This window comes from Chanodichthys erythropterus, chromosome 13 (genome assembly GCF_024489055.1).
Source record: "Chanodichthys erythropterus isolate Z2021 chromosome 13, ASM2448905v1, whole genome shotgun sequence".
NCBI classification, from domain to species: Eukaryota; Metazoa; Chordata; class Actinopteri; order Cypriniformes; family Xenocyprididae; genus Chanodichthys; species Chanodichthys erythropterus.
This window is the reverse complement of record NC_090233.1, coordinates 15314340-15330974: the sequence shown is the minus strand read 5'-3', so window position 1 is coordinate 15330974 and position 16635 is coordinate 15314340. Positions and strand designations below refer to the sequence as shown.

At 39.3% G+C, this 16635-nt stretch overlaps 1 protein-coding gene across 1 annotated transcript in view; it reads left to right on the top strand.

The window, feature by feature from the left end:
* Window positions 1-16635, top strand: part of pappaa (pregnancy-associated plasma protein A, pappalysin 1a) — a 103274-nt gene that overhangs the window by 42640 nt on the left and 43999 nt on the right. The window contains exons 11-14 of the mRNA XM_067407423.1: window positions 1467-1663; window positions 15416-15523; window positions 15860-15995; window positions 16101-16314. Of these exons, the coding sequence (XP_067263524.1) occupies window positions 1467-1663; window positions 15416-15523; window positions 15860-15995; window positions 16101-16314 (655 nt within the window). The remainder of the gene's footprint in view (window positions 1-1466; window positions 1664-15415; window positions 15524-15859; window positions 15996-16100; window positions 16315-16635) is intronic.

Here is a 16635-nt window from a genome sequence, read left to right as displayed (position 1 = left end):
TTCTTTCAACCTACAGGCTAATGGGTAAAAGTGTCTATACCTACATTTTAATAAATTGTCTCACCTATAAGCCTGCATGCAATTCACCACAGTTTCCAGCTGAAATGAACACTATTTGGTAGAAAAACCCCACCAACCTCTATTCCTTTTCACACAGATTATGATTACAGGGGTAGATTATCGATTAACAATGTATTTTTTGTGTGGCATCTTTAATACTCAAAACACATTTACCATAGTACATGATTTCTAAACTACATTTTGACTAAACTGAATTTGTCTCTAAAAGAAAGGACATTCTCTGTAAATTTAGGCAAACTTCTCTTCTACATTGGCTCAGCTACAAAATGGTGTCCCTCAAGGGTCAATTTTAGGACCCTTGTTATTTTCATAGTACATGCTTCCCCTAATCCGTATTTCTGATGCGTATAATAACAACCAACATAAAACACTGACAGAATAGCTCTCTGTTTTGGGTAAAACTGACCATGCTTTTAGCGCTACTCACCAGATATTTGTGTTGTGGAAAGAAGCAGCAGCGTGATATCATTTAGCAGAAATGTTGCCACTGGCACATATTTACAATAAGCATGAATTTTATTTAAAGCAATATACTCACATAGTGCTGTAAACTTAACTTTTAATTTACATTTTCCTATTTATTTTATTACATTATCAACATATAAACTTGAGATCTTTATTTCCTCTGAATTTTATTTGGATTAAGATGGAACTGTGAGGACAGAGGTTTTCAATCCCTGCACGTGGAAAATAAAAGAAGACTCCAGAAAAGCAACAATTTCTGCTGTTTTTGGTTCTGGCAGTTGAGTCACTGAGTTCAGGCTTTATTTACTGTCATTAAACAGTACTTTTTCTATAACTTAAAAAAAAAAAAAAAATGTACAGTACATTTGGGGCCAGATTTATCGAACAGGGCAAATTAGTGTGAGAGCGCAATTCCAATAAAGAGCCAATGGAAGAGGAAAGTTCTGCGCATGATCTACTGATGGCATGCAAATTAAAGAACACAGACGCAGCTGGATCATTTCCATAATGACCAATGCAATCTACCAAGAGCATGTCACAAACCACGTCTGGTTTAAAACATGCTTTTTTTTGCTGCAAATACCAGTAAACTGACTAGCGCAAACCTAAAACACCTTGCATGATTCATTTAAATACTCTCCCCCCACAGAGTTTGGGTCTGAAAGGGAAACTATTACAAATGAATATGCAGAAAGGTCAGCCTCAAAAATAACTGTTCACACCTTTTCAGCGCTAATTTTTCACTGTGTCTCTTTAGTAAATCCTGACAGTGGCTTTTTTAACGCCAAAAGAGGGTTTGCGCTGGTGCAAGCTGTTAGTAAATCTGGCCCATAGTGTTGAGAATTTATTTGATGCTAGCATGAAAAACTTTGTCTTTCTCAAACATGAATATGTACAAGTGTGTGTATGTGTGTGTGCAGATGAGCCGAGCATGTGTTACTATTATGACGGCGACGGCGTCTGTGAAGACTTTGAGCGGGAGACAGGCGTGAAGGACTGTGGCCTGTACACGCCGAACGGTTTCCTGGACCAGTGGGCCACCACAGTGGAAGTGTCCCATGAAGAGAGGCTCTACTGCCCAGCTGACGTGGCAGCAGGATATCCCGCTATTACTAAGGTTTGTGTCCACCTATATTCCTTCTTAAGATGCATTCACACCGATAGCAATGGAGGTTGTTTGCTTATGGGTGTTTCAGCTTGGCTTTATAAGGAGGCCAATCACGTCAACTCACTGTCGTCAGTGCATTGCATCATTATGCATTTGTATTGCTCAACTTTGTCTTGCCAATGGTTGCTCAAACAAACAGTTCTTATTGACATTGACTGGTCACTTTTGTTGCTATAAACTGGGGTCAGCTTGAATTACTTTTAGACGCTTTGCATGTTCGTGGACCAGCCACAGTTTATTCACCGGCTATCTGATGATGTCGCACACAAACAAACTTTCTTATTTTCACAAGCTCTAATGTTATTGGCTGACTTGTCAAAACGTATGCTATTAGAGGTTTTAACCAGTCTAAAATCTTTGTTTGGAGGTTTTTGATGAGAAAGTCTTAGGTTAGGACTGTAACCCTTGTTCCCTGAGAAGGGAACTAGACGCTGCGTCGAAGACGACACTTCGGGGAATGCCTCCAGCGTGATAACGTCTGAAGCATGTGTGGAAATAGTCCAATCTCGACTGATGATGTCATGCGTAACAGTGTACACAGAAGCTGGCATGCAAAACTATTAGATCCGATAGGTTGAAGCAAGTCGTTCTCAGGCACTCAGGAGGTGTGGCAAAGGTATGCGGTTACAGTCGTAACTCAAGACATTCCCTTTTGAGGGAACTCGCGCTGTGTTGAAAAGGACACTTTGGGGAACAAAATACCCACTGCGCCACACTGACTAGTGCCTGTCCTGGTGTGAAGCTCAACTCTGGACGTGATGACTTGAGAACCCGGCGTGGAGGTCAGATCGCAGCTATAATATCTAATGAAGGTGTGTGGTGAGGCCCAGCCAGCTGCATTACAGACCTCTTGAAGGGAAACCCCCGATGGCACAGCTTTAGAGAATGCCACTCCTCTAGTCAAGTGGGCCTTTATCAGGAGAGGCGAAGGCAAAACTGCACGCCTCGTATGCTGAAGCGATGGCCTCCACAATCCATCTGCTAACCGTCTGCTTAGAGGCAGGAGGACCATTCTTAAGTGACCCAAAGCACACAAGTAGCTGGTCCGACTTCCTCCAACCCGAGGACCTACGTATGTAGGCCTCCAAGGCTCGGACAGGGCATAATAGATGTAGCCTTTTTTGATCAGCTGACACATATGGTGGTGGATGAAAGGCAGGATTACCGACCGTGCCACATTAGACGGCACTTTCGGCATGTAGCCCGGCCTAGGGTGGCCTTTACTCTCCCAGGAGCAAACTCGAGGCAAGAGGGAGCAACAGAAAGAGTCTGCAGGTCCCCACCTCTCTTAATGGACATAATGGCTAGCAGGAAGGCCACTTTAAGAGAGAGAAACTTCTCCAACACCTCGTCAGTAGGTTCAAAGGGATGTCCCTTTTAAGAACCACTGCCAAGTCCCAAACAAGAACCCTGGCTTGGATAACAGGCCTCATCCTCCGAGCATGTTGGTGTTTTGCTTTGCCTCTTGAAACCTCTCATTGACAGTATTTGCCATGTTACTGAAGAGGCCAGAAGAGGGTGAAAGCCCTGTCCTTCTCAGTGATGCCCAACACGTTCAGCCAAGTCTCTTTGTAGCCACTAATGCTGCCATGAAGCTGCCATCTCCTCAGTGGCTGGGAGAGACGATGCAGCTCGATGCAGTTCTTTAATGTCGTTGAGCCCGACCTTCCTGCTAAATCTTTTAATAGGTCGGCCTGGTATGCCTGCATAATGCCTGTCATATGCAGGCATGCACCAGCTTGACCCGCTGCCATATACAGTATGCCTTGCCCACAAGTGCAGATGTTGTGCGACAGGGTTTGGTGGGCAGCGCCAGAGTCTTAAGGGATGACACAGCATCAGGTGGGAAATATGATACAAAAGTCTCCTTAACCTGTGGCATCACCCCATAGCCATTCAAGCCTAGGATGGAGGAATAATGATGTACGGTTGGGCTTGATATTCTTGATGAGAACAACCTTTTCCTCGATCTCGACACCTCAGTGTGGAGATCAGGAAAGAAAGGCAGACCCCGACATGAAGGCTGTGACCAAGCCTGCTCATCAAGTTTACTTTTCTTTTGCTCTTCCTGCTTCTTTGATGGCCATTTGATATTTCATTTGGCCACTGCTCTGGTCACAACCTCCAGCAGCTCCTCAAAAGCAGTGGATTGAGGTGGTGAATGCTCAATCCCTCCTACCTCGATGTTTAGAACATCTAGATCCTCAGAACTAGATAAGGCTTCCGACACCTGAATGGGAACAATGGAGATGGTTGATGAGAGCTGACAAATGGTCAGAGCCGCCTTGAGCTCCTCAACAGCTCCATTTGCGTTCCATATGATTGTAAACACCACACTGCCTCAACAGACACAGGTCCAGAACCATGGGGAGCATGAGTCTGGCCTATCTCATCAAACAGGGCCAGACGGGAGCAGAGCGTTCTGAGCAGCAGCACCTCTCAACTCACACAAGCTGCAGCCTCGAGCACTGCCCGTGCATGCTCCGCTCCGAGGCACATAACACAGAGCGAGTGTGCGTCCCCGTCCGTGATGTATCTAGGACAAGGAGAAGCACACTGCTTATATTGCCTCTCACTCTGCATTGTTTATTTGAAATATATAGACATATGCTTTGCAGCTGGGACAGACAACACCAAATAAGACTGACAACCACACAGAACGATTGCTGATGAGCAGAAGCTAACGCTGTTGTGTGCCGACTCCCCTTTGTAGCCTCCATGTATGCGGTCACATGTGATGTCATGACTCAACACCAATCGAGACTAGTTTCACACGTGCTTCAGACGCCATCACGCTGGAGGCGTTCCACAAAGTGTCGTCTTCGACACAGCATGAATTTCCTCAAAAGGAAACAGACTTCATTCACCCCAGTGGAAAGCATGTTTATAATATGAAACATTTACTATTCTCTATTTAGTGCAGCATGTGACATTCAGTAAATGTCAACCAGTTAGAAACCTAGAAACTCCCTAGTAACAATTCAGAAGATGCAAGCAAATGCATAATAATGCCAGAAAATGCAGACACCCAAAAACCTAAAACACCATTCATATTTTCTTATATTCGAACATACATGAATGTATTAAATAGTTTATATCTAATTTGTCTAAAATGGTCTAGTTTTAAAACTATTTAAGACTTTTAACCCTGTAAAGCCTGCAATATGAATTAATATTCAGTGGAGAAGTTTATTTAACCTTTAAACAACATATTTTAAACGTGATCATCAGGCTTTTGAGGAGCCTTTATTTCTTCATCTCCCAAACATCATTGTATTGCGTTGCATTATATGTTTTGCCCTCCACAATAAAAACTAAACTGCATCATCATAAAACGAAGCATTTAAATATCATCTTACTGTTTAGTTTTTATTGTGGATGGCAAAACATATAATGCAATGCAATGATGACGGCTGAGAGATGAACAAATAAATGCTCCTTAAAAGCCTGATGCATCAAATTTGATACTCAACTCACATTAAACTCACATAAAAAATGTATGGATAGACAAGTAAACAATACTTGAAATATTACTAACAATATAAAAGTTATTCTTTACTTTATAAAAATCATTAAAGGTTTCACAGCAAAAAGGCACGTGAACCACGACCTAAAGAGTGATGTTTTTACAATCATTCTAAAAGGCCTATCAATCGGGTGACAAAAGAATTGTGAATTGTGTGTTATCTGTTTTTTGTTTGTTTTTTCCCCCAAAATTGGGCCTTTTGGAAATCTTGTAGACTTTTGCAAAATATGGTCCTTTTTATGGAAGAACTTTGGCTTGCAACAAATACTTGCCGTAGTTCCTTCCGTAAGACTGGAGATAAAATCTCCAGAGCGGAGTAGACCGTAAACATGTCTGCGAAGTTACACGCCGACCTCGGTGTCAAGCAGCCCTCGTGCACGATGTCCTGGCCTACTTCCTTCTAAGAACAGACAGTGTAAAGTATTTCTGAGGAATGGCTGTTTCCTAAAATGTCCAAGAAGCGAACATTTCCAAAAATATCAATATCTGAACATGTTTTCAGGGGTCGATCCACTTCATTCATACATGGCTCTAGCTTCATCTGGCTCTTAGAGTGCCATCTGCCGTCTGTAGAGCGGTCTGAAGTGGCCCTGCAGTAAACACAACCCAAGGCGCCTCTATCAGGGCTACTTAAAGAGCTCTTAAATGCTTTGAAATGCTTGTGTTGTTTTGTTTTCTTCGGCTGCTTGTTGTGTCCTCTCCTTCAGAAGGGTTTGGACATGTCCCGTACCTTCAAGGGCCCGTTCACCCCTGTAGGGACATGAGCGTAGCCGATAGGGATCAGCTGGGATGTTTTCAGAAGAGAAGATGAGCGCAGAAGGGGAGGATGGGGCTGTGCTGGAGCATCAGATGCCAGTGGGCCTAGAGCCACGGCTTCAAACTATTTGCCATGAAGAACAAACCAATCTTTAGGTCAAGAGAGCACATCTTCATTCGCATCTGAAAACTTACACACTGTAATGTCTCTGCTCACCACCTGACATTTTAAAGACCGTCTATGTATCTTATATCAGAAGAGAACACAATGTCTTTTCTTTATGTGTGGCCTGGAAGAGATTTCAGGTCATTTGCAGTAACACTAGCCCATTTTCATCCATTTGAACTCGAATTAACATTTAATACCAATTAATCAAAGAGATTCCAATGAATAGTCAGTCATCTCTCTTCTACAGTACATCACGAGTGCAGAGGAAGCATAAATTCATGTTTCAATTAAAGTAGTTATCTTGTTTCATGTTTCACAATGTTCATACCCATGGATTAACAATTAATCTTCGATATTGGAAAAAATGCTCTTAAATACTTTATTTCGGACAGTATTTCCTGAGTAGACTTTTTGGACAATGACTGTAATTACTCCAATAGGCACACTGTGCATTGTTGCAATTCAATATTTAAAAATTAAGAATATTAATAGACTTATATAGACACTATATACTGTATTTCTTTAATATACTGATTTTAGATGTGTCAAAACTAAAAGAAAAGCCAATTTTTAGACGTAACTCGATTTAAAAAAAAAAAAAATGAAAGTGAAAAAAATGCATTGTTGTAGTATCTTAGTATCTTCATTTAATGTTACTCTTTACAAGTTCAGATTTCTTAAAGCATGCATATTAATAGATTTTAATTCATTCATTTGATATAAACTTTTGATATAACATTTTTTTCATTTATTATTCATTTTGTTGGCATTATTCGTGCCTTTCTGAATAGGGTATTCAGCTTTGGGCACATCCCTATTTTGCATAATAGCATGCAATGTGTGTGCTACTTGCATTTTGTAAGAATAATGACTTAAACTACTATAATTTAACAAGTGTTTGCATTTGCTTTTATATAGAACATGGTCACAACAGTGCGTGCTTAAAAGCATAGGAAGAAAGTCTTCGGGTTGTTACACAGACCAGCTAATCGGGCGTCAGAATTACTGTTGAATTATTTAAATAATTACCTGCTCCTAATTTTACCTGTCTCCTGGGCAAACTGCTAGCGGGGTCATTTGAGGTACTTCTTACACCTGGCAAAGCACAAATGGGACTCCGCTGTAATAATGCTTGAACAGAACATCTTGTTCATGTAGTGGCACCATTGGGATTCTGCTTTTAGCTGACGCTGGACCAGAGGGAATTCACCAGTTAACTGTAAGTAAGCACATGTTAGCATAGTGAGGTCACATAATGCAACCAGCTGATCTGTAAGGCGCCCATGTTCCTCAGTGAGCGATGACGCAAACTGCATTGCCCTGGAGACGTATGACGGCATACAGGAGAGCATTGTGCTGCTGGAGTCTGCGTGTGAACAGACTCTACCGCAAAACGCTGGCAAGGTCTTACAAGGTGGGAGAGTCGGATGAGTTGCGCCCATTTCTTGTTGGGTCACTAATCGTCTTCAGCAATGCCGTCATCTCTGTGCAACCAGAAAAGAGGCCATTGATTCCTGTAGCTCAAGCAGTAGGGCATGGCGCTAATGCCAAGGTCATGGGTTCGATTCCCAGGGAATGCATGTAATGATAGAATTAAATGCGATGGATATAAAAGGGTCTGCCAGATGCATAAATGTAAATGTAAGGATTTGCCATACACTGCTTCAGTTATTCCAGATGGTAAAGACTGGACTTTAAAAGGCAACCTCCATTTGCACTGCTGGCTGTTAACATGTCAGGGTTTTTGGAAGCTTGTTGAACTAGGGCTGTTTATGTGATGTGGAGGTAACTCACAGACGGAGTGCTCTTGGGAAACCTTTGGCCAACCGCACATTTTCCTTGTATGCCCACAGAGGCAAGAGCCAACGCTTCAGGCCTGACACCCTAGATGAAGCCATAGCCGCCCGGTGCAGAGATCAGTACTGTCATCGTTCATCTGGGAGAACTTGATATGGCTGAGGTTGCACCTAGAGGTGGTCCCACGTTTCCCTTATTCTGTGAGCACATTTGTGGCAGATTTTTGAGCCTTTCTGCATGGCTACCAAAGGATGTTACCTCACATGGCGGATTTTGCGCAGGGTTCCCTCATGTTTGGGATCTGAACCTCACAAAGCTCTCTCGATGAATATCTTGCAGATGTTAGTTGGCTAGTTGGCAAAGCCTCATCATATTTGTCCCAATTTTTCTGGAAAAACAAGTTCAGGTTTATCCAATGTGGGCAGGGAAAATAAACAAGCAAATATGCAAATAGATTCCAAATAAGAAACGCTCGTTTCCCTTAAAATGGTTTGTGTATGCAGAGGAAAATCCTTTAGCAATAGTAGAGTTGAAAGTCTTTAAGCTTGGAAAACAAAGACGAAATGCCTCTAAATGTTCACAGTGACACAAGAAGCCAAAATGTGCTTAATAGTTAGCATGAACACTCTTCATGGACATCACTTTGCAGCCAAAATGCTTCTCATTTGAGAGATCTTGCAAAAGAAATGATTTTTCCCTTAAAAAATGCATTTTTGCTCAAAGACAAAATGACACTTAATACTTAAAACAACAGTTTCTGGTTCATTTAAGCCACACTGTTAAAGGGGGAATTCACTCCTGGCAAGATGGGCTTTAATAAAACTTGGCTGTCTAAGCAGTAGAAATAGAGAAAAAGGGCTGTGTTGTTAATTTTTGCCAAAAACTTTAACACCCATACTGCACTTTTGATTCTGGTACTGGCTCTTTGTCAATCTGACTGTCCTTTGGCAGGAATACAAAAAATGCGGAAGTTCGAGCTGTAGTTTTAACAAAAGCCCCAGAGTTGTCAATAATGGGGATATCTGAGTGCAGGTAACACAGAAAAAGAGTGCACAAACTTAATTTACACTACATACAGTTGCAAATCTGCAAACTATAGGGCTTTAGGCAAGTTATCTAGGGGCTGATTTGTTGCCAGGCCGCACGGAGCTGACTGTGTTTTTGTTGCATCGAGAAGCATGGGTTCCTCTGAGAATCCCGAGGTTTGCGGTGACTGAGTGCTTTGTTTTACCTCTGCAGAGGACACCTGTTGCATATCCACATCTAAGGATTGTTGAAAACATGCTGCTCTTCGGTGTGGCAAACATGGACACACCAGTGAACTTTGGCAGGCCTGAATCATTGGATTAGTTCATGTTCGTTGATCTTTTTTTTTTTTTTTTTTAATGAAGAAGAGAAATACATGTTTGTCTTGCTGTCCATGATAGAGGGTTCAAGCTTGAGACTCCACCTGAACCCGGTTTACCCCCTAGGACTCTTTTGATTGGTTTTTGTGGTTAAGAAAAGGTGACGCTGGAGTGGTGGAAGGAGGACAGAAGCAGTGGCTTGTTCAGGCTGCATAAACATGTTCCTCCCAAACTTTTGTTAGGAATCCATATGAAGCCTTTTAGCATACACTGGAACCTGACAGTGAAGCCTTAACTGAACTGAGCAAGAAGAGTTTTGCCCGTGCGGTCAGAGGAGGCAGGAGGCCTCCCCCTGTGGCTCCCAATGATTCCTCTCCATTTCCCTTTTATCTTAAGTGGTGATTTACAAACAAAATCTTGGGGTTTGGTTGTGGGATCTGTGTACATGTGTCTGTAGCAAGGTGGTGGTAGGGGCTCCAGAATTACACAGCTGGTACACATTAGCACTTGGACACAATTGTCAAACCATCCCAAGCTTACTTTGTTTTCAGGAGTGAACGCTTGAGGTTGTTTGCTTATAATTAACTTCACATCGAAACATCCAGTTGCTGGGTCGACCCTGGAGCTGGGTTGTAAGTGCAGTATTTCTGCACGTCGCCTGCTCTGTTTAACACAGTGTGGGACGCGGTGGTAAAAACAGCCGCAATTACATCACAGCGCAACTTTCTGCACTCGAGACTGCCCTGGCAAACCGTACCGAGTTCAGCTTTGCAGCTGTCAGTGATCCACCTTACTGACGAGACCAGCCTCGCTGCACAAGATCTCAGTCGAGTTTTTTCAGATCGCTTTTCTCCAACCGGCTCCGAGCACCGAGTGTTGATTTTTCCAGCTTCTTTTATAATTTACAGCCTGTCCTCACATTCCAGTAACCTGTGGTTTGAGTCAATAAGTTGTAGATCATTTGTTTTATTGGTTTATTTAGCCCCTCATGCTGGGCTATTGGTGGGTCTTTCCTGGCGGTGGAGTTGTGGTTTTACAGTGATGTCACAGGCCTGCTATGCATCCGCAGGGAGACTTCCACCACCCACTGATAGGTAGCTGTTCCTCAGATGACCTCATCAAATCAATGCATGCAATAAATACACATGGATGAGCCCCGAAGCCAGGGTAAAGGTACGGTTTTGTACCTTCCCTTGTGGGAAAAACAAGTACACTTCAGCATAATTAAAAAAAAAAAAAAAGAGTACTCATTATGGAAACTAATATGAACGCCACCTCAGTCAAAAATGAGATGATGTGATATTGAGTGAATGCTCTCCGCACATGGTATACGTTCATCAAATACTTTCGCTTCAAATCCCAGCGTCATCCCATTCAGAAATACCGGTTCGTTGGCAGAAACTGCTAAATGCAACTTCCCTTTGTCAGAAAAAAATCCACAGAAGAACCAATCGGAAGACACAAATCGAATCAAATTATTTCAAGTTGAATGACGGTGTGCGTATGAGCCACCTTTCAATTGCAGAGCTGCAAGTTTTTTATCATTTTTTGTCTATTTGTCCATTGCCTACCCTACCTTTAAATGCCCGAAAACAATTTCAAGAGTAGTAAGTAAACACAACAGTGTTCCTTTTGCTGCTGTAAAAGTGACAGAAAGAGATGTTTTATTATGTCTTGTTGCCCAAAGAGGTGCAGAAAAAGACAAATTTGTTAAATACCAATTAATTGACTTTCGAAGTGACATTTTTGAAAATAAGGCATTATAATAACCTTTTCATTTGGGTAGGTTTAGGAAAGGGCCAACAGTGTAATTATTGATGTAATTATAGAAATTAATTACAGATATACAGTATTTTATTACGGAAGCCCTGAAACACATGGTGAAAAAAAAAAAAAAAACTTGGTGGGGAGAAAAAAACCCTAAAAACTTACTTCATTATTTCGACATATTAAGTCATTATTTCAAGATATTAAGTCGTTATTTCGACATAATATCTCGTTATTTCAAGATATTAAATTATTTCAACAAAGTCATAATTTCGACATATCTCGTTATTTCAAGATATTAAGTCATTATTTCAACATCTCATTATTTCAAGATATTAAGTTATTTCAACAGTCATTATTTCGACATAATATCTCGTTATTTCAAGCTATTAAGTCATTTCAACATAAGTCATTACGACATATCTCGTTATTTCAAGATAAGTTGTTATTTCAACATAAGTCGTTATTACAACATATCTCATTATTTCAAGAAATTAAGTCATTATTTCAACAAAAGTCGAAGTAATTATGTTGAAATAACGACTTAATATCTTGAAATAACGAGATATTATGTTGTAATAACGACTTATGTTGAAATAACGACTTAATATCTTGAAATAACGACTTAATATCTTGAAATAACAACTTAATATGTCGAAATAACGAGGTTTTTTCTCCCCACCAAGTTTTTTTTTTTTTTTTTGCCATGCCTTTCAGGGCTTCCGTAATTTTATACAGGTATCAGTATAAGCACAATGTAAAAATATGTATCTGCACAATAACTGCATTATATAAAATTATTAGTTCAAATGTTAGTACATAGTTACAGACGCTTAATATAAAATGAGTCCTTACATTCTTTAAAATTTAGCTTTTTAAAATATACTACTTCAGTTTCGAAGTACTCTGAATGTGCACATTCAATACAGTTAAGCACACATCACAAAGGCTTTCTCTCCATTACATTAGCGTATGATGTTTATAGTTTTTTTGCTTTGCACAAACATGAAAAAGTGCATTCCTTGCATTCAGGGGAAAAAAGTGCCACCTGCGGTTACAGCGCTTGGAAATGCAATATAGCTTTATTCCTTGAGGGTCCAGATCATACATGACACATCAACAGATCTCTTGGTCAGATGATTCATTATTTTTCCGTGCAGTTTCCATAGCGTCTCCAATTACATGTATCATATTTCATATGGTCAGGAGATTGGGCGAAACATGGTGTCCTTGTCTAATGTCATGATGTGTACAGCTCTTTTTTTTTCAGCAAGGTTCGATAAAATCACTTTCACAGTATTCTCAACAGATCAGTTCAGGGTAGACACTGTTTCCAGAGCTGTCCACCTACAGCCAACAAAACAACACTGATACCAACCATAATCTTCTTCCTTACCAGTCAATTTGTCAAGATGTGTTTATGACCGTTAAATTAATTTGGTCTTTGGCCCTGCATATTTACAGAGGAACAAACAGAAAAAGGCATAAAAAAAGACTTAGAGATCTGCAGTGATAACAGTCATCCTGTATTTTAGGTTGTTAAATTTCAGGCTGTTTTTCTTAGCTGGGAGACAAGCTACTGTAAAACCAGCAAACTAAAATTTTTTTTTTTCTTCCCCCAATTAATTAATTATTTACTTTTTTTTTTCAAAAGTGTAACATTACCAACATATGGAAGCTTGTTTCCGCCATGAAATAATAATAATAAAAAAGGTAATTGAGAATTTATCTCACAATTCTGACTTTTTTTGTGAGGTATAAAATAAGAATTGTGTGATATAAAGTCAGAATTGCAGGATAAAGTCAGAATACAAGCTACAAAGTCAGAATTGTGAGATAAAAAGTCAGAATTGTGAGATAAAAAGTCAGAATTGTGAGATAAAAAGTCAGAATTGTGAGATATAAAGTCAGAATCGCAAGATAAAAAGTCAGAATTGCGAGATATAAAGTAAAAATTGCAATTTTAAGTCAGAATTGTGAGTTATAAAGTCAGAATTGTGAGTTATAAAGTCAGAATTGCAAGATATAAAGTCAGAATTGTGAGATAAAAAGTCAGAATTGTGAGATATAAAGTCAGAATCGCAAGATAAAAAGTCAGAATTGCGAGATATAAAGTAAAAATTGCAATTTTAAGTCAGAATTGTGAGTTATAAAGTCAGAATTGCAAGATAAAAAGTCAGAATTGCAAGATATAAAGTCAGAATTGTGAGATATAAAGTCAGAATTGTGAGATATAAAGTCAGAATTGTGAGATATAAAGTCAGAATTGTGAGATATAAAGTCAGAATTGTGAGTTATAAAGTCAGAATTGTGAGTTATAAAGTCAGAATTGCAAGATATAAAGTCAGAATTGCAAGATAAAAAGTCAGAATTGCAAGATATAAAGTCAGAATTGCGAGATATAAAGTCAGAATTGTGAGATATAAAGTCAGAATTGTGAGATATAAAGTCAGAATTGTGAGATATAAAGTCAGAATTGTGAGATATAAAGTCAGAATTGCAAGATATAAAGTCAGAATTGTGAGATATAAAGTCAGAATTGTGAGTTATAAAGTCAGAATTGCAAGATATAAAGTCAGAATTGCGAGATAAAAAGTCAGAATTGCGAGATATAAAGTCAGAATTGTGAGATATAAAGTCAGAATTGTGAGATATAAAGTCAGAATTGTGAGATATAAAGTCAGAATTGTGAGTTATAAAGTCAGAATTGTGAGTTATAAAGTCAGAATTGCAAGATATAAAGTCAGAATTGCAAGATAAAAAGTCAGAATTGCGAGATATAAAGTCAGAATTGAGATATAAAGTAAAAATTGCAATTTTAAAGTCAGAATTGAGTTATAAAGTCAGAATTGTGAGATATAAAGTCAGAATTGCGATATAAAGTCAGAATTGTGAGATATAAAGTCAGAATTGAGTTATAAAGTCAGAATTGCGAGATATAAAGTCAGAATTGTGAGTTATAAAGTCAGAATTGTGAGTTATAAAGTCAGAATTGCAAGATATAAAGTCAAAATTGCAAGATAAAAAGTCAGAATTGCGAGATATAAAGTCAGAATTGAGATATAAAGTAAAAATTGCAATTTTAAAGTCAGAATTGAGTTATAAAGTCAGAATTGTGAGATATAAAGTCAGAATTGCGATATAAAGTCAGAATTGTGAGATATAAAGTCAGAATTGAGTTATAAAGTCAGAATTGTGAGATATAAAGTCAGAATTGAGTTATAAAGTCAGAATTGTGAGATATAAAGTCAGAATTGAGTTATAAAGTCAGAATTGTGAGATATAAAGTCAGAATTGAGTTATAAAGTCAGAATTGAGTTATAAAGTCAGAATTGTGAGATATAAAGTCAGAATTGAGTTATAAAGTCAGAATTGTGAGATATAAAGTCAGAATTGAGTTATAAAGTCAGAATTGTGAGATATAAAGTCAGAATTGAGATATAAAGTCAGAATTGAGATATAAAGTCAGAATTGTGAGATATAAAGCCAGAATTTCGTTTTTTAAAGTCAGAATTGCGAGATAAAGTCAGAATTGCGAGATAAAGTCAGAATTGTGAGTTATAAAGTCGGAATTGCGAGATATAAAGTCAGAATTGCTATTTTTAAAGTCAGAATTGCAAGATAAAGTCAGAATTGTGAGTTATGAAGTCAGAATTGCGAGATATAAAGTCAGAATTGCTATTTTTAAAGTCAGAATTGCGTGATATAAAGTCAGAAATGTAAGATAAAGTCAGAATTGTGATTTTTAAAGTCAGAATTGCAAGATAAAGTCAGAATTGTGAGTTATAAAGTCAGAATTGCGAGATATAAAGCCCGAATTGCAATTTTTAAAGTCAGAATTGCGCGATATAAAGTCATAATTGCAAGATAAAAAGTCAGAATTGTGATTGCAAGAAAAAAACAATTAATTTTTTTTTACTTAGTGGTGGAAACAAGCTTCCATACCAACATGTATAAAACTACAAGAGCAGAGTTTGTCAAGACAAAGCCATCTTTGTGTCAAGGTCATGTTTAGTTCGGTCTTGTTTTGTTTTCATTGTCTCTGTTTTCTAGTCATTCATTAGCTGTCATGGTTTCTCATTCGTCTTCACCTGTTTCCTGTTTCTGTTGATTGCCTTTCTCATGCATTTAAGCCTTCTGTCTTCCTCGGTTCAGGGTCTTGTGTTGAAGTTACGCTCCAGTGTGTATTGCTGTATTGATCCTGGTGTTTATTAAAAATTATTTCGTCGTCTTTCTGCATCACACATCTTTTGTTTGGATTATTGCTACAACTAAAACTAAAAAACTTTGAACTTTAATAGTTTGATGCCATTTCCTGTTTTTATGTTGCCTGTCCCCAGACATGCCAGTCCAAGGTGTTTGACCTCTCTGATGGAGTGTCTCAGTATGCCTGGTTTCCATGTCGAGAGGCTCAGGGTGTTTCCTGGTATCCCCAGTACTGGTTGAAGGTGAGATTATTTTTTAATCATTATCACTTTATTTGACATGAGATTTCAAATGATAATATGCTTCAAGTCAAAGTACAGTAGTTGACACATTTCAGAGTGTTTGCTGCTGTTGTATAAAGGCTTAATGATTGCTTTAAGGCAAGACACCACCGGTGAATATGGTATTTTTTTAAGTTATTACTATACTTCCCCAGTTAATTATTCACAATACATTAAAACAGACACTGTTTTTCTGTCTGTTAAACCCATGTCTCAACTGATATGCAGCTAGTGACACTTACTACAGTGTAGAAAAAGACTTCTGCATGAATGTAAACCAGATCTTGTCTCCGGCAGGCATATTTCTCACATCCTATGGTTGCTGCGGCTGTTATCATCCATTTAGCCGCAGATGGAACGAGCTACATCGATCAAGCCCAGTGCAACATTACAGTCCAACTGATCGACACCAAAGAGGGCATCCACAGCTTAGGTGAGAGCTGCCGAGTCTAACTATATGACTTAGAATCTAATATTGACAATTGCCTAAATGCCGGTCACTGTCACATGTGTCTATTCCTTCCCCTGACATGTTCAGGTGACTGGCGTTTGAGCTGCCGCACCAATCCTCTGGTCATCCCAGTGAGTCATGACTTGAGCATGGCCTTCTACCACACCAAAGCCATTCTCCTCATGTTCCGCTCCGATCTCGTGGCCATCTCCGGTGTCGGCCTGCGCTCTTTCCAGTTCTTTGACCCAATCACCATCAGCGGCTGTCAGAGCAATGAAATATACAACCCCATGGGCCAGAGGTGAGCAATCAGGCCTGGAGTCGAACGACTGCTTTCATAAACCTCTCACATTCTTAGAAGAAAAGGTTCTATATAGAACCTTAAAGGATTCTGTCAGGTGCTGCATATATAGAACCTTTAGGGGTTCCCAACATGGGATCATTAATGGATGGATGGATGGATGGATTGATGCATGGATGGATGGATGGATGGATGGTAGATGGATAGATACATTGATGGATGGATGGATGGATGGATGGTAGATGGATGGATGGTAGATGGATAGATACATTGATGGATGGATGGATGGATGGATGGATGGATGGATGGATGGGTGGGTGG